This window comes from Vulpes vulpes, chromosome 6 (assembly GCF_048418805.1).
Source record: "Vulpes vulpes isolate BD-2025 chromosome 6, VulVul3, whole genome shotgun sequence".
In the NCBI taxonomy this organism is placed as follows: domain Eukaryota; kingdom Metazoa; phylum Chordata; class Mammalia; order Carnivora; family Canidae; genus Vulpes; species Vulpes vulpes.
The window spans coordinates 126,285,235-126,308,153 of NC_132785.1; the positions used below are offsets into that span (position 1 = coordinate 126,285,235).

The 22,919-nt window shown below is 46.2% G+C and overlaps 1 protein-coding gene across 6 annotated transcripts in view; it reads left to right on the forward strand.

Moving 5' to 3' along the window:
- EML1 (EMAP like 1) overlaps nt 1–22,919 on the forward strand; it is a 186,124-nt gene that overhangs the window by 128,538 nt on the left and 34,667 nt on the right. For 3 of the 6 annotated variants that reach the window (XM_072762293.1, XM_072762291.1, XM_072762288.1), the window contains exons 4-6: nt 7,714–7,848; nt 19,709–19,737; nt 20,678–20,734. In XM_072762293.1, the coding sequence (XP_072618394.1) occupies nt 7,714–7,848; nt 19,709–19,737; nt 20,678–20,734 (221 nt within the window). The remainder of the gene's footprint in view (nt 1–7,713; nt 7,849–19,708; nt 19,738–20,677; nt 20,735–22,919) is intronic. The other 3 variants (XM_026012562.2, XM_072762292.1, XM_072762289.1) reach the window with 1 other exon arrangement.

Below are 22,919 nucleotides of genomic sequence, written 5' to 3' on the forward strand. Positions count from 1 at the left end.
CCCCTTGCCTCCTTCAATTCTTTGAATGACTTTAAAGAGAATTGGTATTAATTCATCTTTAAATGTTTGGTAGGATTCTTTAGTGATGCCATCTAGCCCTGGGCTTTTCTTTGTTAGGAGATTTTTTTTTTTTTATTACTGCTTCAATTTCCTTCTAGTTATTGGTCTGTTAGAGTTTTTATTTCTTCATGATTCAGTCTTAGTAGGTTGTACAATTCTAGGAATTGATCCATTTCCTCTAGGTTATCCAATTTGTTAGCATATAATTGCTCATAGTAGTCTCATAGAAATCTCTTTACTTCTTTCACATTGGTTGTGATATCCCCTCTTTCATTTCTAGTTTTAGTTTGTGGGTCTCTTTTTTTTTCTTAGTCTAACAGGATTTGTTAATTCTGTTGACCTTTTTAAAAGAAATTTATAGTTTCATTGTTTTTTCCCCAGACTTCTTTTTTTTAAGATTTTATTTTATTTATTTATTCTTGAGAGACAGAGAGAGAGGGGGAGAGGCAGAGACACAGGCAGAGGTAGAAGCAGGCTCCATGCAGGGAGCCCAATGTGGGCCTTGATCCCAGGTCTCCAGGATCATGCCCTGGGCTGAAGACGGCACTAAACTGCTGAGCCACCCGGGCTGCCCTCTCCCTAGACTCCTATTCTCCGTTTTGTTTATCTTTGCTCTAATCTTTATTAGGTCCTTACTTTCACTAACATTTGTTTCAGTTTCTCTTTTTCTAGTTCCTTGAGACAGAAAGTTAGATTGTTGGTAGGTTGTTTTGAGATCTTTCTCCTTCTCGATGTACATCTTTTGTGCTATAAAACTTCCCTCCTAGTATTGTGTTCTATGTATCCCATAAGTTTTAGTATGTTTTTTGTTTTTATTTTTATGTTTCTAAATATTTTCTAAATTCCCTTGTGATTTCTTCTTTGACCCATTGATCAGGAGCGAGATGTTTCATCTCAAAAATGACTTTTTATTTATTTTTTTGAGGGAGAGAGAGTGTGCGTGCACAAGCTCATGCAGAGGGGGAGGGAGAGAATCTTAAGCAGGCTGCATGCCCAGTGCAGAGCCCAATGTGGGGCTCAGTCATGACTCTGAGATCATGACCAGAGCTGAAGTCAGTGTTTAACCAATTGAGCCACCCAGGCACCCCCAAAGAGTGACTTTTTTAAATGGCAAATTATTGTGGTGCCTGGCTAGCTCAGTCAGTAGAACATGCAACTCTTGATCTCAAGGTCGTAAGTTTGTGCCCTACATTGCATGTGAAGACTACTTAAATAAATAAATAAATAAATCTTTTAAATAAATTTAAAAAGGAGCAAATTAGTAATCAAAAAAGGAGATTCTTTCCCTTTATTCTTGGATAAAATAGAATTTTATTGTTTATACCTCTTATATTTGGAATCTAAGTAAAATTTTAAAAATTTCAGAGCAAAAAAATGAAAGTAAAAATTAAAATGCAAATATAATTTTTAGTTTTCAGTTTATTACATGAGAGCTTATGTCCAGCATTCTTGCTCCCTGATTTTGTAGAAGTCTCATGTTTAATCCAAAGTAACTTTGATATAGTACAGTAATGCCCTTCACTTTATAGACTGTTCACAGTTTTCTTAGACTTCATAGGATTAATTGGCACTATTGCTAGAATTCCCAGCACTTTATATTTTCAGTTCTAGCATTTGTAACATTTATTCAGGGTAGAGTAGAGTAAGGCTGGGGAATGAGTTTTCTGAAACTGACTGCAGAAGTGAGGCTGGGCTATGGAATCAGATGCATACCTCGGGCCCCTTATAAGTCAGCGATGACGGCAAAAGTCATTCTTCAATGACAAGAAGGCTATGAAGTACCAGGTTTTTAATCCTGGTATCACTCATCCTCAGAATGACTCACAAGGTACATATTATTATTTCTATTTTATTAGAAGACTAAAGCTTAGAGAAGTGTGGTAACTTCCACAGGTCCCACAGCACAGAGCTCAGAAAGGGCTCAGACCCAGATTTGTGTGCGTCCAGAGCTCACACTCCTAACTCTATGGTGCTAGGCTGCTTCCCACAAGGTGTCCAGGTCAGCACTTACATCAACTCATAAAAAATGCTTGATATAATTACTGTTTGGAAATAATCCCTCTTGCATGCTCCACGTTCTCTGCATTCTACTATCAGGAGCAATGAGGTTCTGAGATGCCCCTATGAGTGCTGATGGAGCAGCAGTGAGACTCCTGGCATCAAGTCTGAAATAGGACTGCCTGAGACTAAGGGGCAGCAGGGGCTGGACTCCAGGGACAGAGCCGGCCATGTGCTGTGAGCAGAGAGGCCTGGTCCTCTGCCCCCTGTGTCAGCCTTAAATGCAAGGACTCATGGTTAGTGACTGCTCATAGCAGGATTTTCTTAGGAGGAAAGGAAGGAAAGAAGGGAGGGATGGAGGGGGGAGGGCTGGTTATTTGTAGCCATCATATTGTGTGCATGTGTACATGTATGCATATTAACATTTAAACAGTAACCTTCCTTCCAGAATATTCTAAGGCCTCTGTAGACGCTTCTTTAATTTGCAGAATAATCAATTTGGTTCATCTGATAAACTGTTGTCAAGCAGCCAACCAGAAATGCATGGTTTTCTAGATTGAGTGTCCAAGACTCTTGGTTTTCAGGGTAGAACATAAGTGATTCATTTATTTTCTCTGGCTTTTATGGGCTTCCATGGATATGAGTTCCCATCCACTTGGACACTGGAAACCCAAACAGTAGCATCTAATTATTCTTCTGTGGTCAAGTTCCTATAGATCTCTCATTAGGAGAGAATTCTGAAAAGAGCAAGAAGCACGCTGGGCATTCTGAATATTAGGATTAAAATTGCTTCCAGGACGTTTCAAATATGTTTACAATCACGCGGGAATTTTTCTGTAATCAGAGTTCCAAATTAACCAAGTTGGGGCATCTGCAGTGTGCGGATGGGTATATGTTTGTTTTCTTTTCTCTGGGGTTTTTTCAGCCTAGTGCTTAAGAACAAAATCTCCTTTGGAAATTGTCCAGCGCCCAGCGGCGGCGCTTTGTGTTGCCAATTAAGACTTCGATTGGGGGCTTGATTTGGAATCCTTGGGAAAAGCTTTGTTTCCATTAGTCAAAGGAAAAAAGGCAGAAAATCCGGGGAAGACATTGTAGGTCATACCTTGCTCAGTGGGGATGCTGAAGCTGACAATAGAATAACATTTCCACTGGCTCAAAACAAGGACAATCACTCATTCTTTCTGCTCCTAAGTAGAGGTTTACAATAGGGCAGAGCTGTGAGAAGAGAGATCAAAAGAACAAAACTGGTACAAAACAGAGCATTATTTAAAAAAAAAAAAAAAAAGCTCTGTTCCAAGTGTAAGATAGGGTGGAAAACATCTATCACTTCCAAAATAACAGCTGACAGTCCTTTGGAAAAATGGTTATACTTGTTAGAAATACCCATTTGGAAATGCACCGCTCAGTGCTGGACCCACACACAATTTCAAAAGTAGAAAAGTGAAATGATTTTCTGGGGTTTTTATTAGTATTACTTCTGATATATTTCCTTATCGTTCCGATCCATTGAAATGTAGGCGCTAAACTCACATTTCGAGTCTGTTTCTGTGGCAAAATAGAGATGGAAGTATTATGCCTTTGAACAGAGGAAGATGGTTTGGGACCTATCCCTTTGTCCAAGTGATGCAGTCACCCCTCTGGACTCAGGTAGCTGGCTTCACACGGTAGAAGAAAAACTTGTTTTGAAGATGTCAGATTCTCTAAGATCAGCAGCTTCCCTAGAAAATGACTCGGTTTCTGCCACAAAGATACAGCAGAAGAGAGGGAGATAAGAGCATTTTGTAATCACTGAAGTGAGTGATCTCCTGCGAGAGTTGTAACTTAAGGACAAGCACCAGATCGGTCCTGGTCCCATGTGGACTCACGAGTGCTGAGCGCAGCACCCAGTGTACGGTCAATGCCTAATACGTATTTGTTGAGTGGATCATTGTTTTAATCAAGTGTCATCGCCCCGACTGTCACTACAGAAGACATCATCAGAAAATCTCTGGTTGTACATACACAAGAGCTACCTGTCAGATTTGAGTTTTTTCAGTTGTAAAAGTTTAGGCTCTTCTTGCAAAATTTTGGAAAACCGATCCTTGATTCCAAATCACGTGATGAAAAAAGACATACTTGTAGCTTATTCTGTTTAGAGTTACTATCTAACTGTAAGAAGAGAGCTTGCCACCAGTCACCCTTGCAGAAATGGTATTATGTCTAAAATTTAGTTTAAATTGGTAAAAACCGTTGGATGGGTATGTAATGTAGTGTAAAGAACCATTGTATTTTCAGAACTGAGAAGGTTCTTGCTTTGGGAGTGGGGGTAGAGACCAGAAGGGAAAAGAAGAGGTGATGGTGTCCATGCATTTCTACGCCAAAAATATTTTCCTTGCTGTAAGTGCTAAAAAATGTACTCCATTACTGTACGGTCTCACAAAAACCAGTTCTTCCACCACTTTCAAAATGAAGAGCAGTATTTTTCCCTTGCTGTCCAGAGGGAACATAACTTCTTTGATATTCCCTGCTGGTTATTGAAGGAGGCTTCTCGCAGTGAGTATACAGTATTACTCCTTCCAGCTGCCCTTGATCCTGTGAATGTCTGGTCTTCAAGCTTTATTTTGTGTCCTTCACTTTGAGTCTTGGTAAATCCTCTTTAATTCATAAGAGCTTTTGGCTCTCAAAAGGAAATATCTTGTTTTTTTTTTCTATGTATACAACAATAGTACTTTTAAAAAAAAAAAAAGCTTAACATTTTAATGCAAATGTGCAAATGACAAATATCTGGGAAGAGCTATATCCAAGTCTGTGGATGCAGACGGAAACATTTTCCATTTCGATGTGTGGTGTGTGTTCTATTGTTTATTGAAGCTTACCAAAATATTTTTCCACCCTTTTGTTGTCGCTCTCGGTTTATTCCACTTTGTCTCTGAGCCTCTTACACGTAGATTACATAGGTCTGTGAGTCTCCTGGCTGCATGCAGACCAAATAGATGGGCACGCAGGTGAGGGGTACTTAGATTTATTTTCCAGCCCAGGAGCATTAGGTTCTGTAAACACCCAGTATAAAGCTCTTCAGTTGGTCGAGCCTCACATCCTGTAACCATATTAAATATTGATGTTTGTTGAATTTTTAGACATTCAGCAGGCCCTCAAACCCGCGTGCATGGGTGTCTCATGAACTGTACGCGGTCCTGAGTGGGAGGCCCAGCAGAGAGAACAAGAAGCAAAGTAACCCCAGACTAGCTGCTGCATCCTGGATTTGTGTCCTCATCTGTATAAGGGCAATAACAATGCTTTTTAGGGGACTAGATTAAATAACAGATGCCAGCCATGAAGTTCTTAGCATCTGTGGCCCATCACTGCCACCTGCTACTTCCATGTTTCCATCACTGGTGTCCCCTGGTAGCTCTTCCAGCCGCCAAGCTCAGCATTATTAGAAAAGTCGGTTCATGTCGGGTATAACTGATTAGCAGTCAGGGTTTTTCAGCTCTGTACGAGTGTTTAATACAAGTCTCTAAGTTGCTGTGAACTTGCCATGAACTTCCCTAAGGGATACGGTGCGGGTGACGCTCTGGGCTGGCGGCCGCTCCTTTCCCAGGGGGCCACCAGGGGCCAGGCAGCGCGCCTCCGGGCCCCACGCTGGATGCTTGGCAGGGAAAGAGCCCACGAAATTAAACCAGCATGCTGTTTCTCGTCTCTGGAAGAGATTGGACTTTAAGCACAAAGCTTTCTATCATTTTTAGACCTCAGTCCCAAATTTCCGAAATGCAATGCTCTCCTAAGATCTGTAATTTCCTTGTCCCCAAATTGAGCGTTCTAAAAATGCACGTTCTGACCTTAAGGCATGCCCGTCCAGATCCCGGTTGTGAGGTCCTGGTGCTGTAAAGCCAGAGCTTCCTCAGCTACCGAAAAGCCTGTGCAGAAAGCATGTTCCTGTCATCACGATCATGGTCACTTTATCTGTGTTCGCTCACCCAGAGCGCGAGAGGGCTTTTCAAAAGCTGATACACCATTCGGTTTTTAAAAACATGCTAAGAGACTCTTTGCGGAGTGATGGGTGGTTCCAAGGGAAAGGGGCTGAAGCCGGCCCGAGGGATGGGGGCGAGGACGGGGAAGGAGAGTGAGTGGGGGCTACTCTGTGTCATTAGGAGGAAGGGGGGCTCTGACCACCCCACTCCTCCCAGGAGCAGAGCCTTGTTCTCAGGTCCCTCAGCTCCCGTGTCCTCCTGGCTGAAGTGTGGTCTGACCTGCACCCTCCCTGGGGCCGTGCTCCGGGCAGCGGACCACCAGGCACTCCTCTCTCATTCCCATCCTCTCCTGCACCCCCTGCGCTGCCCACACCCCACTTCTTCCCGCCTTTGGCCCCTCTCTCCTGGCTTCCTCCTCCTGCCTCTCCAGCCTTCTCTGCCGCCCCTTCCCACGCCCCCAGGGCAGGCCCTCCACCCACAGCCCCAGCCCGGGACTGGCGCTGCCAGCCTGCCCTCTCCTTCCTTCTTACAGAGCAGGTGCTACGTTAGAGCACCTCGTACCCCTTCCTGTGACAGCTGCACAGTGTGACATTCTCGTTTACTGCTTCATGGAATAAGTATCTTTTTCATTGAATAAGTATCACGCTTCTTTACCAGGCTCTCGAAGTACCTAAGAACGATCAATGAGAGAGGGTCCCAAGGAATGTATGGCCTAGCGAGGAGGATAAAACGTAGCAGCGCTGCCTGTGATACACGTATATAGTCCAGGAGCGGCACAGTGTACCTGCAGCCCCTGCCCTGGCTCACTCACCCCTTAATGCCGCATGGGCCATCCTTCTTCCTAGAACAGTCTCTTCCCTACCGTGTAATCACAACACACTCAAGCCATTCATTTCATCTCTCCCAGACACTCACAGTCTTCAGGAAGCCTTCCCAGACACCGCCCCCAGGCCCCCAACCAGTCTAGTTCCCCCTGGTAGTTCCCCATGCAAGTATGGGTGCTACCTCCAAACAGAGGCATAGTACCTGGGGTGGAATGTTGCTGTCATCACCAGTGGCGTCCTGTGTGCATTTTGTCCCACGTGTGGGACAGAGTTTAGGCCAGAGTTTAGGCCAGAGTTCCTCAATTTCAGCACTACTGACTCTGGGGGCTGGATTGTTCTCTGTCAGGGTATCCTGGGAGTTGTAGGATATTTAGCAGCATCCCTGGATCCTCTCTACCCACTGGATGCCAGGAGCAGCCCCCTGCCCCCAGCGGTGCCAATCAAAAGTGTCTCCAGATGTCACCAGATGTCACCAGATGTCCTCTGGGGGCATCACCCTGGGTTAAAAACCACTGTTTGAGACTGGAGCCCGCTCCAGGGCAGGACATTTCCTATGAAGCCGCTGGAGTCTCTAAGATGGGGTTGTTGGAGATCTTCCCTCTCAGGTTCTGCTGTGACTTTGAACTGTACCAATTGCCGCAGTTCCAAAAGCAACTAGCAGAGGTGTTGGTCCCAAGTGACATTCTGCAGTTAGGAACACATACGGACGTACACACAGAGACGGAGACCGACAGACATTCTATAGTTAGGAACTTAGAGCCAATCTCTTCCATATCCATGTGGAAGTATGATGTCCTCCGTAATGTATTTTTATACTCAGCAGTAAAATAAAATAAAATCACTCTGTTGAGAATTTCACTGTCATTTACATCTCGCTGTAGTACCATCAAGAGGACCAGCTCCTCCGAGCGAGTATCTCCTGGCGGCCGAAGGGAAAGCTACGGGGATTCCAAAGGAAACCGAAACCGCACGGGATCCACCAGCAGTTCCTCCAGTGGCAAAAAGAACAGTGAGAGGTAAGGGGCATCTTCTCTGCTGGTCCTGCTATTCGGATGCTTTGCTACCTCTTTTCCCTGGAGGCGAATCAGAAGACCCCGTCATATGCACATGAGCTACGAGCTTTCCCCAGGGGACAGGCCTTCTCCTGAGAGCATTGCAGGTGGTGGCCACTGGCCATCATTCCCACCAATCCCGGTCCAAGTGGAAGGTGATAACTTGCAATCCCAGCACCCCGACACAGACAGAAATAGTTCCTGAGAATTCGCTTAGCACCAAATCCATGGAATTTGGGAAGCCACTCTGAATTTCCGTACGGCACCCTTTATACTTCCAGTACATTCTGCTGCCATTTTGAAAATGATTTCATTGGGCTGTTGAACTTTGTCAACAGTACTTCCCAAGGTTGACTGGGTGAAAGGCTGAAGTTTTACAATTTGTCAGAAACCATTCTTAATACTGAGCTGACCCCAGAAATAGGGCCATTTCTTTCTGGTTTCAGGAAATAATGCTTACTTCTAATTTTGAATCTTCCCTTTGAGGTTAATTTATAACGGATTATGGTAAACACCTGCACAACTAATAGTAACCTTTTATTAGCGAAAGCTAATTGTTGGCGTTTCCATGGCCTGTTTTGCGCCGGGGAATGTGCGGGTACAGGAGATCGGTTTGGGCAGATACCTGATGTTGTCCTCTATCTCTCTTTTTAAACATTGTGCTTTAATTTTACTCTCTCTCTATTGAGCAAGGCTGAGGAAGGAGTTTCAGCTTCACAGGCTAAACATGGCTTTTCTTCCCCCCAAATGTTTATGTAAGGAGAAGGCTTAGTCATAAAGCAATCGACTCCAACCCACAGGCTGTAAAAATTCCAAGTTTGTAAATCCACCCTGATTCAGTCCTGAAAGGAAGCTTAAGTTCTTTTTCAGTTCTATTCCTAAAAGATATCTTTTGTAGAAAAGATGCAGGCTCCTCTTATATCTGTAGCAGGTTAGAGCCACAGTCGATTAACAGCCTCAGAGACCACTGACATGGGCTTCTGTCTTCTAATTTAGACTGTTAGTACTTCTTATCAGAAGATTATGCTAATTGGACCATAATACCTTAGAAATAAAGCCGTGTGGCTACGATGGCAGTACAGCGTAAGTGGGTCATGCCGCGGGGCCTTGGGGCTTCTCTGAATTTAGGGTAAGCCTGGAAGTTGGCCTGAAATGTCTAGATCTTGGCAGTTCTTAAAAACTTGGCTCCTGTCTGTGCACATCTGATTTTTATTAAGAATTTCCAAAAAGAATCTGTATTGTGCAAACTCCAGATCTGTTTTATCTTTTAAATCCTACGGCGTTGATAAATGTACTGGGTAAACTTTTCCATAAAAGATATTTGCAGAGGATTTGGTTTGGTTTGGTTTGGTTTTTCATGCCACAGGAGGACATTTTGATTTGGAAATGAGGGATGGGGGAAAATCTACTGATCATTCTCTAAAAATAATTCAAGTCACGAAATGTGTCCATTGAAAAATAAATCCTTCGTTTCATAAGGGCCCAGGGTAAGTTGAGGCCTGTGTAGCATGAAACAAGTTGAGTTGCACACACCTGAGAAAGAAAGTTCTTGCTTTCTCTCATAGGTCACTGCTTGTCCTCGCAGATACCTAGAGGGCTCTGTGGGAATGGTAGCAGAGTAACTGAGACGGGGAGAAGCAGTAGCAGTGAAGGTCAAGCTGGTGATCCAGTCTCTGCCTGACTCTTTGCTTCCTTCTTCTCCGTTGCCCTGTGAGCAGCACCCCTCCAGGGCGGTGTGGACCTGGCACCAAAGCAGAGCTGGAGTCCCAAGGACCAAAGCCCGGTGTCCAGGACTTAAAGGGTGCAGAGAAAAGGTATAGGGAGGTGGCCCTGCCATAGCCCTCTTTGAAAGACCGTGGTCTTCAGTAGTCTAAGACGGTGTGATCTCTCCTGTATCACTCTGATGTCTGCCCATGGTTCCAGGGCGCTGTCCTTCATTTTCAGAGCTTGTCTTGTTTGGCTCCTGGGGGCAGCAAGACCAAATGGAAAGGGTACGGGCTCCGGAGTGAAAGAAAAGTCTGGGTTTGTAAACCAGTTTTGCTACAGAACTTCTCCGAGCCTCCGCTCCCACCTCGATGACTTAGGGATCACATGCCCAGTCGCCTTGAATCTTATCAACGAACTGACTGGTAGGAAAACACCCAGTGCAAGGCTTGGCACCGGATCATGGGCATCATGGTGGTGGCAGCTGCTAGAAAGCGAGACGTGAGCAGAGCCCAGGAAAATAATTTGCGAGGCTTTCCGAAACTCTGAGCTTTATGAGGGAGTTCCACGGTGTCTAAAGCAACTAGTCTTTTTTTTCTGGCCTGATGTTCATTAGCTGATGTTCATGTGAGTGATGCAGTCCTGGGAGTACAAACCTGAGTTTTGGCAAGATCTAGAAGCACTCGGGGAGGAAATAAAGTATTACACATCCTCCCAGTTGTCCACATCACATCAGAATGAGCGGGGGCCGCAGGCCGTGCACGATTCCCAGGCGAGCTCGCCAGGATGCAAGCGAGGGAGACGGAGCACAGGAGTGACTTTGGATCGGTCCCGGTTTGTGCAAGAAGCACGTCATGCACACATGGCGGTGCTGTAACTTGTGTGAAGCGCAGACTCTTGGCTGCAGAGCTCACATTACCGCACACCATATGCAGAGCTGTCTTTAGCGCATGTGGCACTTTTACGAAAATTGGAAAAAGCCTCCTCTTGCTCAAGGAAAACACTCCCACATCAGCATATATCATTCTCAATAATAATTACAGCAGATACAAACTACTCCGTATACCACGTACAAATCTTAATGTCGAACACAAAATAATAGCGGTTTTGAGGTCCTCGACATTCACATTTTCCAACATAGACTAATTTACTTAAAAATAATGGCATGTTTTGCTTTCAGTAGAAACTGTGTTCTTTTATGAGTTTCAGCCTTCCTGCGCCCGCATCTCATTTTCTTTGGAAATGGTCACTGGATTTGACAGTCGTTTTTGTGACATTGGAGGCTCTTATCTTGAGGGCTTAACACCTTAAAATACTTTGCTTGTAACAACGGCACTTAATCTTTGCACTGACAAAACTTCTATAAAAACAAAAGCAATATATGGCAGTGTAATATTTACCCTATGTATTATTGATGGTAAATAATAGTTATATAGTGATTTGTGCCATAATCAAGTATTTTTTAAATTTAAATAGGAAGTCAAGAGTAACATTCTGATGAATGACCTATGCTATCTAACGTAGCCACTATATTAACCCAGTAGGGATTTTTTTAATTTAAAAAAAGTGCTTTGTGTCAGACAGAAAGACAGCAACTACCTAGCTTACAGTTTATGCTAGATGTTGCTAGACTGATCTGTTTCAGTTAGGAAACTGGGCCCCTCCTTGTAATTCTGACTAGAGTGACATATATCAACTTTGGGAATAAGATACTTTGTTTCCATCAAAATGTTATTGTAATGGGCTCATTTTGTTAGAGCAGGAAATGCTTCAGCCCTCTGCTGGAAACCTTGTTAGAACACATATTTATTATTTTAAAAAGAAGAAGAACAACACACACTTAAATTCCCCATCTTAAGAGTCAACAAATGTGAAAAAAATCTTCAAAGTCACAAAGATGTGAAAATGCCCCCTTTGGATGCTCTTTTGTGTTGAACACCCTGGACACCTGTACCAGCCATTTTATCCAGACTGTAGGGTCCAGAACCCTAAGCTGGAGACTCTGAGCTCCATCCTTCCTAAAGCTCTAGTGTTGAATGAAATAGTTTTTTCAGCAACACCTCAAGGGTCCTCAGGGCTCAGATTTGTTCTTTAGGGACGCCTGGGTGGCTCAGCGGTTAAGCATCCGCCTTCAGCCCAGGGTGTGATCCTGGAGACCCAGGATCGAGTCCCATATCCAGCTCCCTGCATGGAGCCTGCTTCTCCCTCTGCCTGTGTCTCTGCCCCTCTCTCTCTCTCTCTCTCTCTCTCTCTCTCTCTCTCTCTCTCTCATGAATAAATAAAAATCTTAAAAAAAAAAAAACTTCTTTAAAAAAAAATTTGTTCTTTAACCTCAGCATCACTGACAGTGTGATCTGAATCTTAGTCCTTAGCCTGGGTGCAAAGGCCCATCGTCTGCTGGCTCCCCATCCTCTCGTGTGCCCTGATATTCACACCTCCCCAACCCCAGCAAGAATTGTTTTCTTTGAGATAATTGATTTATTACACGAGTAACATGGGTCTTGGGAAATCCAGATGCCCAAAAAAGAGGAAATGAAAATCTTGCCACTCAGAGAACATGTTATTAACATGTCCATCCAGACTTTATTTCTAGGTCCTGCGTGTACGTAGTGTATAACTTTAATCTATTTGTGACCTTCTTTTTCACATGTTATACAGCCATGTCTTTATGTCAGTAAATATACTCTTACAATGTTCCTTTAGATGTGGGTCATCGTTTATCTAGACAAATGAACTTTAGTGGCCATCGGGCACCAACGAGGTTCTTCTGATTTAGTCGGATGAGCCCAACATCCACAACAATGTACACAATAGGTACTCAACACACACTTAGCACCCCAGTGATCAAACCCAGTCTTAATTAAGGAAATGCAAATCTAAGTAAGAAGATACTATATTTACAAAAATCTTTATCGTATAGTGGCACCTGGGTGGCTCAGTCAATTAAGCATCAACTCTTGGTTTCAGCTCAGGTCATGATCTCAGGGTCCTGAGATTGAGCCCCACGTTGGGCTCCATGCTCAGCATGGAATCTGCTTGAGATTCTCTGTCTCCCCCGTCCCTCCCCCCTGCTCTCTTTTTTCCTCTCTCTAAAATAAGTAAATAAATAAAAGTCTTTGAGAAAAAAAAAACGTTATTGCATTATAAAATAAAGCACAGGTACAATATATATAAATTATATATATTGTATTATATATAATACTATATATTATATATATTGTACATATTGTATTATATGTAACATATATATTATATTATTATATATGTATATAAATTGTATATTATATACATATATTGTATATAAATATATATTAAATTTTGTATATAAATATATATTATATATATAATTATATATATATATATATCTCCTGCCCCACCCAAGCAAATGTATAGCTTAATGAGTTACACCTTCTAGCCCTTAGTCAGTGGAGGGTTGTCGCCTTCTCCTGAGTGACATGTGTGCGAGTCTGGAGCAGTTTGGCGGGGATGGATGGTTGGATACATTTGGAGGAACTCCAGCCAATTCTTCGAGACCCAGCTCAGGTGCCCCTTTCTCTGGGAAGCCTGCCCTGGCCCTTTGGTCTGAGTTGCCTGTCTGATTGCTTTGTACCTGCTCATTTGCTCTACCTGTAACTCCCTCCCCACTCACCACGTGCCCACCCATGTGCTTGCCCTCCCTGGAGCTTTGGGAAGGCAGAGGCTGTCACTTACTACTCTTTGTATCACTAGCCCTTCGAACAGGGCCTGGCACACAGTAGCTGTTCAATAAATATTTGTGGCACGAATGAAAGAATAGATATTTAATTAAAAAAAAAAAAAAAAAACCCACAGTCACTTAAGAACCATGTAAACAGCACCACCTATTGGTGGATGGGTTTGACACTACACTTTAGATTCTAAAGCCTTCTGCACTGTAAAGGTGACTCAAGTTAGGCATCTTCCCGTTACTGAAAATGGTTCACTCTCCAAGCCATGGGGTCATTCATCTTTTAATAAATGTTAAAATTAAAAAAAGATAAATGTTAAAATACTAAGTGCTGATATGCTGTTATCGTTAGGAGGCTGGTAGGCAGAGAGCCTGGAAGTACGTGTAGGTTCTTGTCGGTGAAATTAGGAAGAAGAAAGAAATGACATCAAGGAATCACCTTGTGCTGGGCGTTCTGTGACACACGTTATCTGGTCTGGCCTGTACCTTGCACTGGTTTTAGTCTCATTCTGTAGATGAAAGAAAGTAAAAGGTAAAGCGACTTGCCCAACCTGAATGCAGATCCAGCTGACTTCAAAATCTGGCTCATTGTGCCGCATTAAGCAGGAAGTATTGGTTGGAAATGTCTGTGAAGCGATCTTTGTCCCTTGTGAGGTCTCCAGTGACTTCTAAGCTCTTCTGGATGTTTCCTGAACGACCCTCTTTCTAGTGGAAAGCCACTTAAGGGCATTTATATAGAGAATCATTACTTCCACGGTGAAGTATTTTGGTTTCCAGTAAAAATGTTATTTCAAGTGAGATCCTTTTCAAAAGGACTCATGGTATGTATGTCAAGAGCCACAGTTTAAAAAAAAAAAAAAGCAAAAAAAAAGAAAAAAAGAGCCACAGTTGTTATAGGTGAATAAATTTCAGGGAAATAGCACATTTGACTCTGGAATGGTGACCTCCTTGGCATTATTAATCATTTTCAAAAGCAAGTATCTCTCCTCAAACAGCATTTGACGTCTGTTGGCTCTGCCCCGTTACACACGTCACACATGTGTCAGACCTGCAGCACGCAGAACCTGGGCCCCTGAGCGCCCCCTTTCAGGCACATGGAGCAAATTAGGTAACAGATATGGAAGTGCTGAGTGCAGACGGTGCTGCAGAGGAGGAGCGCAGTAAATACAGGTTGAGTTGGAGTCTGAGCAAGTTGCCCACCAGACTCCCCTCCTGATACACACCGAGCCTGCCTGGGGCAAGGTGAGTGTCAGCAGATGAAAAGACAAACGACCACTAGTACACCTCCATTACTACACCACCCCTGGGCCCAGAGTTCACAGTGAACATTATCGATGAGTTGATAACACACAATTTATTTTTATTTTTTCAAGATTTTATTTACTTATTCATGAGACAGAGAGAGAGAGGCAGAGACATGGGCAGAGGGAGAAGCAGGCTCCCTGTGGGAAGCCCCATGTGGGACTCTATCCCAGGGCCCCAGGATCATGACCTGAGCCAAAGGCAGAGTCTCAACCACTGAGCCACCCAGGTGCCCCGATAACCAGCGATTTAGACTCAGGTGGTTGTAGCTGAGGTGTGGCCATGAGCTCACGGCTCAGGACAAGAGCCTTTCCTTGGTTCAACTGTTTGGTTCTCTCCTGCTGCCTCCAGATCCAGCCACTGGCCCGGCGAAGGCTCTCGGCTGCCTCGCATCTTCCCTGAGTCCCCAGGTGCTGGGTATAGCTTGTAAGAGTCCTTGAGATCGTTTCCTGAGCCAACCAGCTCAAGGAGACATACAGCCAAACTCTTTCGGCAAATCTTCTTCCTGCCAAAACAGAGAGGTTTAAACCATACCCGTCTGCAACACTGTTCATTTTGGAGGGATCGGCCACTGCCCGGTGCCAAGGGGAAATGAGGGTCTGCTCACCAGAGGGGAGATCCTTTCTCTCCACTGGGCTTATGTCTCTTGTGGGCTTCAGGGCACAGTCGGGGACATGTGTGCTGGCCTCGCCCTAGGACAGGGATGAGTGAAGCCTCGCTGTGGTCCTGGTGTTCAGTCAGCCTCCCCCCTGGAGCCACACACTCTCCCACTTAGCTCACACTTAGGAATCAGTTGATCAGCACAAACCACACAACACTGGACAGGTGGCCTCCTCCCACACAGAGTGAACTTGCAGCCCCGCAACAGCGCTGGGTTCCAAGGGCCCACTCTCCATCTATGGACAGCGAGTTTTGGAGAGCACAGGAGTTCAGCGTGCTGCTCCCATTAATGGATTTTGACCAGAGGCCACAGCGTCTCTAATCCTGGAGCACTGTTATCGCTACACCTCCCATGGGTTTGCCCCTCTGTTACTAGTTGGGAAGATTCACTGTCGCTTCCTAGGTTTGTACTCGTAAGACTTGCACCTGGGAGTGGGACTCCCTCTTCGCTGGCGCTCTGGTGCCGTTTAGGATTGGTGCTGGCGTGTAGGCGGGAATAATGAATTCAAAAGTAAACAGATTATTTTTTTTCTATAAAAATGTAGCCTTCTAAAATAATGAAACACAACAATAGTATCCTTTCTAAATATAATATATCCAAAACGTGATGCGTAGTTCAGAGCGAAATTCAAGAACTCTGAATACTTTAGTGTGACCTGGCGTCTCGCTCCATGACCTTCAGTCATTAACACTCACACTGCCATCTCCAGTGTTCTTTTTTACTTTTTATTTATTTTTTTAAGATTTTATTTATTTATTCATAGAGATGCAGAGAGAGAGAGAGAGAGAGAGGCAGAGACACAGGCAGAGGGAGAAGCAGGCTCCATGCAGAGAGCCTGACGTGGGACTCGATCCAGGGTCTCCAGGATCACGCCCTGGGCTGCAGGCGGCGCTAAACCGCTGCGCCACCGGGGCTGCCCTCCAGTGTTCTTTTTTAATTTTTTATAAAGATTTTATTTATTTATTTGAGGGAGAAAGCATGAGCAGAGGGAAAGGGAGAAGCAGGCTCCTCGCTGAGCAGGGAGCTCAATGTGGGGCTCCATCCCAGGACCCCGGGATCATGACCTGAACCAAATGACAGATGTTTAACCAACTGAAACACCCAGGCGCCCTCATTTCTAGTGTTTTATTAGAGATCTTTGATGGTTCCTCTAATGTTAGAAGCTCAGCATCAAAAGTCCTTCCTGTATTTGGAATTCACACTGCCCTTGGATCTCTTTTTCTGAGAACAGAGTTCATAATTGTTCTTTTCAGTGTCCAGGAAAGGTTCTGGATTGCTTATTCCTGCATTCGTGGCTTTTGTGTCTCTCCACTTCTATGATCAAAGTCCTGATGGATAAATGACTTTCGTGTCTTCTGATTCCCTGCCTGGCTCCCCTGTCATTATGTTCCTCTAACCAGTGGGCTTGCCCTGCAGTCTTCCGTTTCCACTTTTCCTCTCACGTCCTCACCCCGCCTGTGAATCTAATTATATGTGAAAGTCGGAGGTAAGACTTGTGCTTCCACGCAGACAATCACAGGAGTGTCATTCCTGCTCTGACAGTGAGCTATCAGAGCACGGCTATTTTAAACCCACCCTGGAGCTGAGGTTGCAAAGTCGTATGATGAACTAAAACCCACAAAGTGACAAGCCTGTCTTAGGAGAGACAGCGCCCCCCCCCCCCCCCCCCCCCCGCTCCTTTTATCCTGGGCAGGGCTGCAAGAAGAGAGGAGCCTTCCTGGGTGCATGTCAGAAGAAAGCAGCCGAAAGCTCCTGGAATGATTAAGCTGACTGTGGCCTGGGACGGTCACTTGGAAATCTTGGGAGCCCCCGGCACAGGGGACTCTTCATACACATGCATGCACACATGCACACACCCCTACGTTTCTGCAGACTTTCAGTGAGATCGTGACAAATCGGGAGCAGGTGAGGCATGCGGAAGGACACCCTCCTGAGGTGCGGGCGTGCCAGGCTGCTGTCGTCCAGGGACAGAGCGGGGGCACCGAGAGAAATTCTCTACACAGTGCAGCTTGCATGGGTGCCAGGCGGGAGCTGGCCACCCCCCAGGAGGGACAGGGGAGCTGACAGCCCTGGAGGTGTGGTGCATGCTGGGCTCTGAGGACCCCACTGGGAGACCTGAGGGAACCCCACACACACCCCGGGCTCCCCAGGTGCCAGGTGGCAGCTGTGTCCCGTCACAGGGATGGAACCCAGCAGTGAGCAGAGCAGAGGTCCCCGCCCTCTCTAGGTAATGACCTGCTGCTGGAGGGACACAGCATGAAAGGATGTGGCTGGTCGGGGCCCTGGAGAGAAATACTGCTGCCGTGGCATGGGATGTGTCAGGGGCAGGTCTGAGGAGGTTGCAGAGTGGAGCAGCAGAGAGGCCTCGCCGGGAAGTGGCTCAAAGCACAGACAACGCACAGGGGCCGTGGGACCTGTGTCCAGGAGGAGGGGAAGCTAGGGCAGACGCCTGACACAGGAGCTCTCAGCCCGTGTGAGGGGGCCCCAGGGCTGGGGCAGCTAGACTCCGGGACTGGGGACAGTAAGGGGACATGCAGACGGAAAAATAAAGTTGTCAGGAGCAGTGGCAGTAGGGCAGTGTAAGACATGTCACCTTAAAGATTCTGCTGTGTTTTCAGAGTAGTTTTCAGTGACCAAAGTCAGAGCCGTGCAACAGACCCAACTACTTAAAACACATTTGAGCCGAGCACAAAGCACTTCTGAAGCATCAGTCCAGATTCCCCACCCCGGTACTACGTAAAGTTACCTGGGAATGAAGGACATTGGTAATATTATATTGTGGGGTTATAGCTAATTCTTTTTTTTTTTTTTTGAAGTTCTTTATTTGAGAGAGAAAGGGCAAGGGCGAGGGGAAGAGGCAGAGGGAGAGGGAGCATCTCAAGGAGACTCTGTGCTCAGCATGGAGCCCAACGGGGGCTCGATCCCACAACCCCGAGATCATGACCTGAGCCGAAATCAAGTGTCGGCCGCCCAACCAACTGAGCCTCCCAACTGAGCCTCCCAGGTGCCCCAGATGACCACTAACTCTTACTGGTGGTGTTTCTCAATGTATTTTAAGAAAAATGGAGAAGAAAAGTAACATTAGGACTGCATCTGCCCAGGTACTTTTTTTTTTTTTAAGATTTTATTTATTTATTAATGAGAGACACAGAAAGAGAGGCAGAGGGAGCAGCAGGCTCCCTGCAGGGAGCCCGATGCGGGACTCCAATCCCAGGGCTCCAAGAACACACCCTGGGCTCAAGGCAGGTGCTAAACTGCTGAGCCATCCAGGCATCCCTGCCCAGGTACTTTTTAAAAATTATGAGCACGCACGCAAATCTGTGCGCTTCTGGAGGCTCTCCCGGGAGTGGCTTTCATTTACAGTGTCCGTCTTGTTCCGTATCCCAAAGCAGGAGGTTACCCAGGAGGCAGGAGAGTACAGGGGAAGAGAGCGCGGACCCTGGAGTCTTGGGGTCAAGTACTGGCTCTGTGTTTGACGGGACACGCTTGTTGCCCAGCCCGAGAGTCCCCCCAACCTTGTCTGGCAGGCAGATGTAACCTCTCCCTACAGGTGCTTGCTGTGCGACGTAGTAGGCATGCTTTCCCTCCCCCGGGTGGGGGGACAGGGGGCTCCTCCTGCGAGCTCATCCCAGGGAAGCCTGCCCCTTTGGGATGACCTTAGCCAGTCAGTGGCGTGACCTTGAATTCTTTGGGAGTTTGGTTTCCCAGATGCATCCAGGGGGTGGCCTCAGCCTGGCCAAAATCCTTAGTGGGGTTCCCACAACACTGATGAGACGGCTGCACCCCAGTATTCCTTATTTTTGTCCTCTTTTTCTCCTCACAGCAGCCACCCTGCTAGGAGCTGGGCTCTCTGGGTTCTTACCCAGAAGACCCCGTGTCAGGAATTTGCTGATTTTACATAAATTCTTTAAATAATCCATCAGAAGAACTTGGGGAAGAAGAGCAAACCTTTACACATGGAGACGTGGCCATTCTCTTCTTGATGAAGCACGTTTTTGTTCGCTAGGCCCCTACTTGCTCTCCTGAAAGGCCCAGTTGTGGCGATAAAGCTGGGATTAGTCTCTTGCACCTGCGTTTAGACCTTCTCATTTACAGTTGTTCCTTTTTTGCAGTTGCGTGGGTTTGTTTTTTCTTATTAACAAGTGTCCCGGTGCAGCGTCCGTGAGACCAGCCCGTACGCGAAGGGGTGAAACCACCTGCCACAAGCCTCCCTTTAAACCTGTCTCTGGGGATCCCTGGGTGGCGCAGCAGTTTGGCGCCTGCCTTTGGCCCAGGGCGCGATCCTGGGGACCTGGGATCGAATCCCACGTCGGGCTCCTGGTGCATGGAGCCTGCTTCTCCCTCTGCCTATGTCTCTGCCCCTCTCTCTCTCTGTGTGACTATCATAAATAAATAAAAATTAAAAAAAAATAAAAATAAAAAATAAACCTGTCTCTGTTTTGTCTCCACAGCAAACCCAAGGAGCCCGTCTTCAGCGCTGGTAAGTCTGATTTCATCTTTGCGTGGGTGCCCCTCACTCACCCCAGGACTCGAGGGACAAATGCATAGCTATTCCGGGGGTCACCTTTCACCTGCGCTGTCCTCGTGGTGGGGCTGACAGGTCGAGTGCCACCAGCCTGTGTCCCCGGGGGGCCGGGGCTCAGATTGCGGAGACCAGCCGCAAAATGGTCATCGAGACTGGACCCTCTACTGTCCCCCTTTAAACACGATTTGAGATGCGCCAATAAGGAGGAAGAGTAAAATGCCACCACATGAGCAGAAGCAGAGCTTCTAGGAGAAAAGACTTCTGTTGCCTTTGTTACTCCTTCCTGACCCGTGGGGCTTCTGGCTCAACCTCTGCAGCTCTCCAAAAGGGTAGCTTTCTGGTGCATTAAGTTATAACTTCGTCTAAAAGTAGCTTTTTTCTCTGTTTTCTGCCTTTGGTTTCTTAAACTGCAAACTAATAGTTCATAGGTACCTTTCCATATACCTTTCTTTTTCTAACACATTTTATAATAAGGTAGATGCTATTTTTAGGATATTAACCTGATTTAAAAGCGCATTTAAAATGCAAAATCACTGACAGGTATGGCATCCATTAAGTAAATCCATTCGGTTTTAACTTTTTCAGTTTTGTCCCTTCGATTCAGATTTGAAACCTCTCTAAAAGTCAGCGTTCCGTAGGTTTCAGCATGTGCTTTAGTATTCATTTCATTTTCGGGAAGCATGAGGTCATGTGCTGAAAATGTGGTTGTCCTAAGCCTGCAGAGCCAGGTGTTGAGCACACTGGTCGGAACCCCGAACCCCTGCACCTCAGGCAGGTTCTCCTGCCGGGGGCGGGGCGGCCTCTCCGACTGAGAGCTAGCTGCTCCCCGGCGAGAGCTGCTCCCCAGCGAGCGGGCAGGGGTCCCTCTTGCAGTTCTTGCCATCTCTTTATCTAGCGCTTCTGTCCCTGTCTCCGAAATCACAAGGGAAACGCCGGGTGACACACTGCAAAGGTAGGCGGCATTTCTGAAACCTCATAGCTCTCTGAGCAAAGCTGCTACCCAGGCTGCAGAAACTTTTTTCATACAGGCAAGCACATAATCTCCTCGTATGAAAATGTTTTGGGCACACGAGCCACTCAGACTTAAAGTTAAAAGCATTCCTGCGCATTGACTTGGATGGGTTTTAATAAGTAGCTGCTACATTCAATCTGGCTTGATTATTGGCTGATTGCAGGAACTCTGAAAAATCTGAATAAACCTTAAGAGAGCTATAGGGCAGCCCTGGATGTCCCACTGCTTGACCTGGTGTCCTGCACCGCTACTGGCCTCTCCCTCCGCGCCCTCGGGTTGGCGGCTGCGAGCTGCTGTCCTAACACGCCTGGAAAATACCATTGCTTCCCTTGCTGTGTTTTGATTTTATTTTTAAAATATTTTTAAAGACTTATTTATTTGAGAAAGAGAGAGAGGAAGAGAGAGCACAGGGGGAAGGGCAGAGGGAGAGGGAGAGAGAGAATCTCCGGCAGACACTGCTTAGAGCCCGACGTGGGGCTCGGTCCCACGACCCTGAGGTCACAACCTGAGCCAAAACCATGAGTCAGACGCCTCACCAACTGTGCCACCCAGACGCCCCTGCATTTTGATTTTAAATGTAGAATGTCTGAATTACCAGTGCAAAACCGTGCCACGGCAAAATTCAGCGCCTTTTTTTGCCTAGGTCAGTGATTTAGAATTGTGCTAAGTAAGCCTCCACCGTGAGGACTTAACCAGCACACGGCTACAGTGTACCCCATGTTTCACGCACACTGATCATTGCAGCCACGGAGGGCTCCGCCGTGCAGTGGAGATGGCATTATATCCTCTTTATTACCCATCCACATTCTGTGCCTCCCCTCCTACAAAGAGAATTGATGGAATCGCTTGTCTAGCTCCGTGCTCACTCCTGCCTGCTTTCTTTTCCCTTCTTTCATCTGCGGGGTGCCCCTAGGTCCTGCAGGGGTGGGGTCACACAGTCTGGTGAGCCCAGATTTCGGTGAGGGATTAAGGAAGGGAAGGGGTTTGGGGTCCAGAAGAGCAAGGGCAGAGGCCCAGTGGGAGATAGTAGGAGCACATCTGGCCCGGCAGGAGGATGCAGGTGGGGTGCTTGCAGCCACGAGGTTACTTAGGGGGGAGGAGGCAGGTGCTAGATGTTTGGATCTAGCAGGTAAGACAGCGGGAAAAGGATTTTGCGTGGAGGAAGGACGTGGTGAGATCCACTTTGGGCCTTGATGGGTTTGGCAGCCGGTGTATGATGCCGCAGGAGGGCAGTAGGAGAGCCTGGGGTGCCGGGACCTGTGACGGGCTGGTCCCTGCGGATCTGGGGAAGACAGAGCCTGGTGGCAGCATCCTCAGGGAGGGTCCATGGAGCACAGCGTCCGGCGCACTGTCTGCAGGATGAGCATGTGTGGGGTCTTATTAAAAAATCAGACTTGCCATGCAGAGTGGAGAGTGCATCACACGCATGCATGCCAGGCCAGAAGTGCACGCACACAGTAACATAACACCGGGATGGCCTCTTAATTTAGGTGATATCGCATGTGGCATTGTTTGAGGATCGTCAGGAACAAGACTTACAAAACTAATTTGTAAATGTGGTGCTTGTGGCAGTGTAATGACTCCGTGACTTCTCACCAGTTTCCTCTCTGTGGATGATCTTTCTGTTGAGTTATGTGCTGCTCTGGCTGGTTCCAACTGCCCGATTTAACTGCCGCGAAGGCCTGATCCTTTGATCTGCAGTGAGTTCTAACAGAATTAATTCATCAGGAACTCACAAGACATTTTCTCTGGTCTTATTATACCCTGAAAGCCAGCAGAAGACCCCAACTTATTTCTTTTTAAAACCACACTTGTCCCATGTCAACGTATTACTGGGTTTGACTCTTGCCCCGTAATTTCTTGTCACATCAGAAGCTACTTTATTATTAAAAAAAGTTTGTTCTAGAAGGTTCTATTTCACAATGCCTCTAATTGTTCTTTTATTTTCTCTCTAGCTATTCTTTGAGCATTTTCCTTCTTGTGTGCACCCTAGCATGTACTTTGGCCGATTTTGTGTTCTTTGCACTCAAAAAAAATGTGTCCACTGTAAAAAGATACATAAAGATACATTTCTACATTGCAATATAACAAACCAATTTAAATATTGAAAGATATGAAGTTTGAT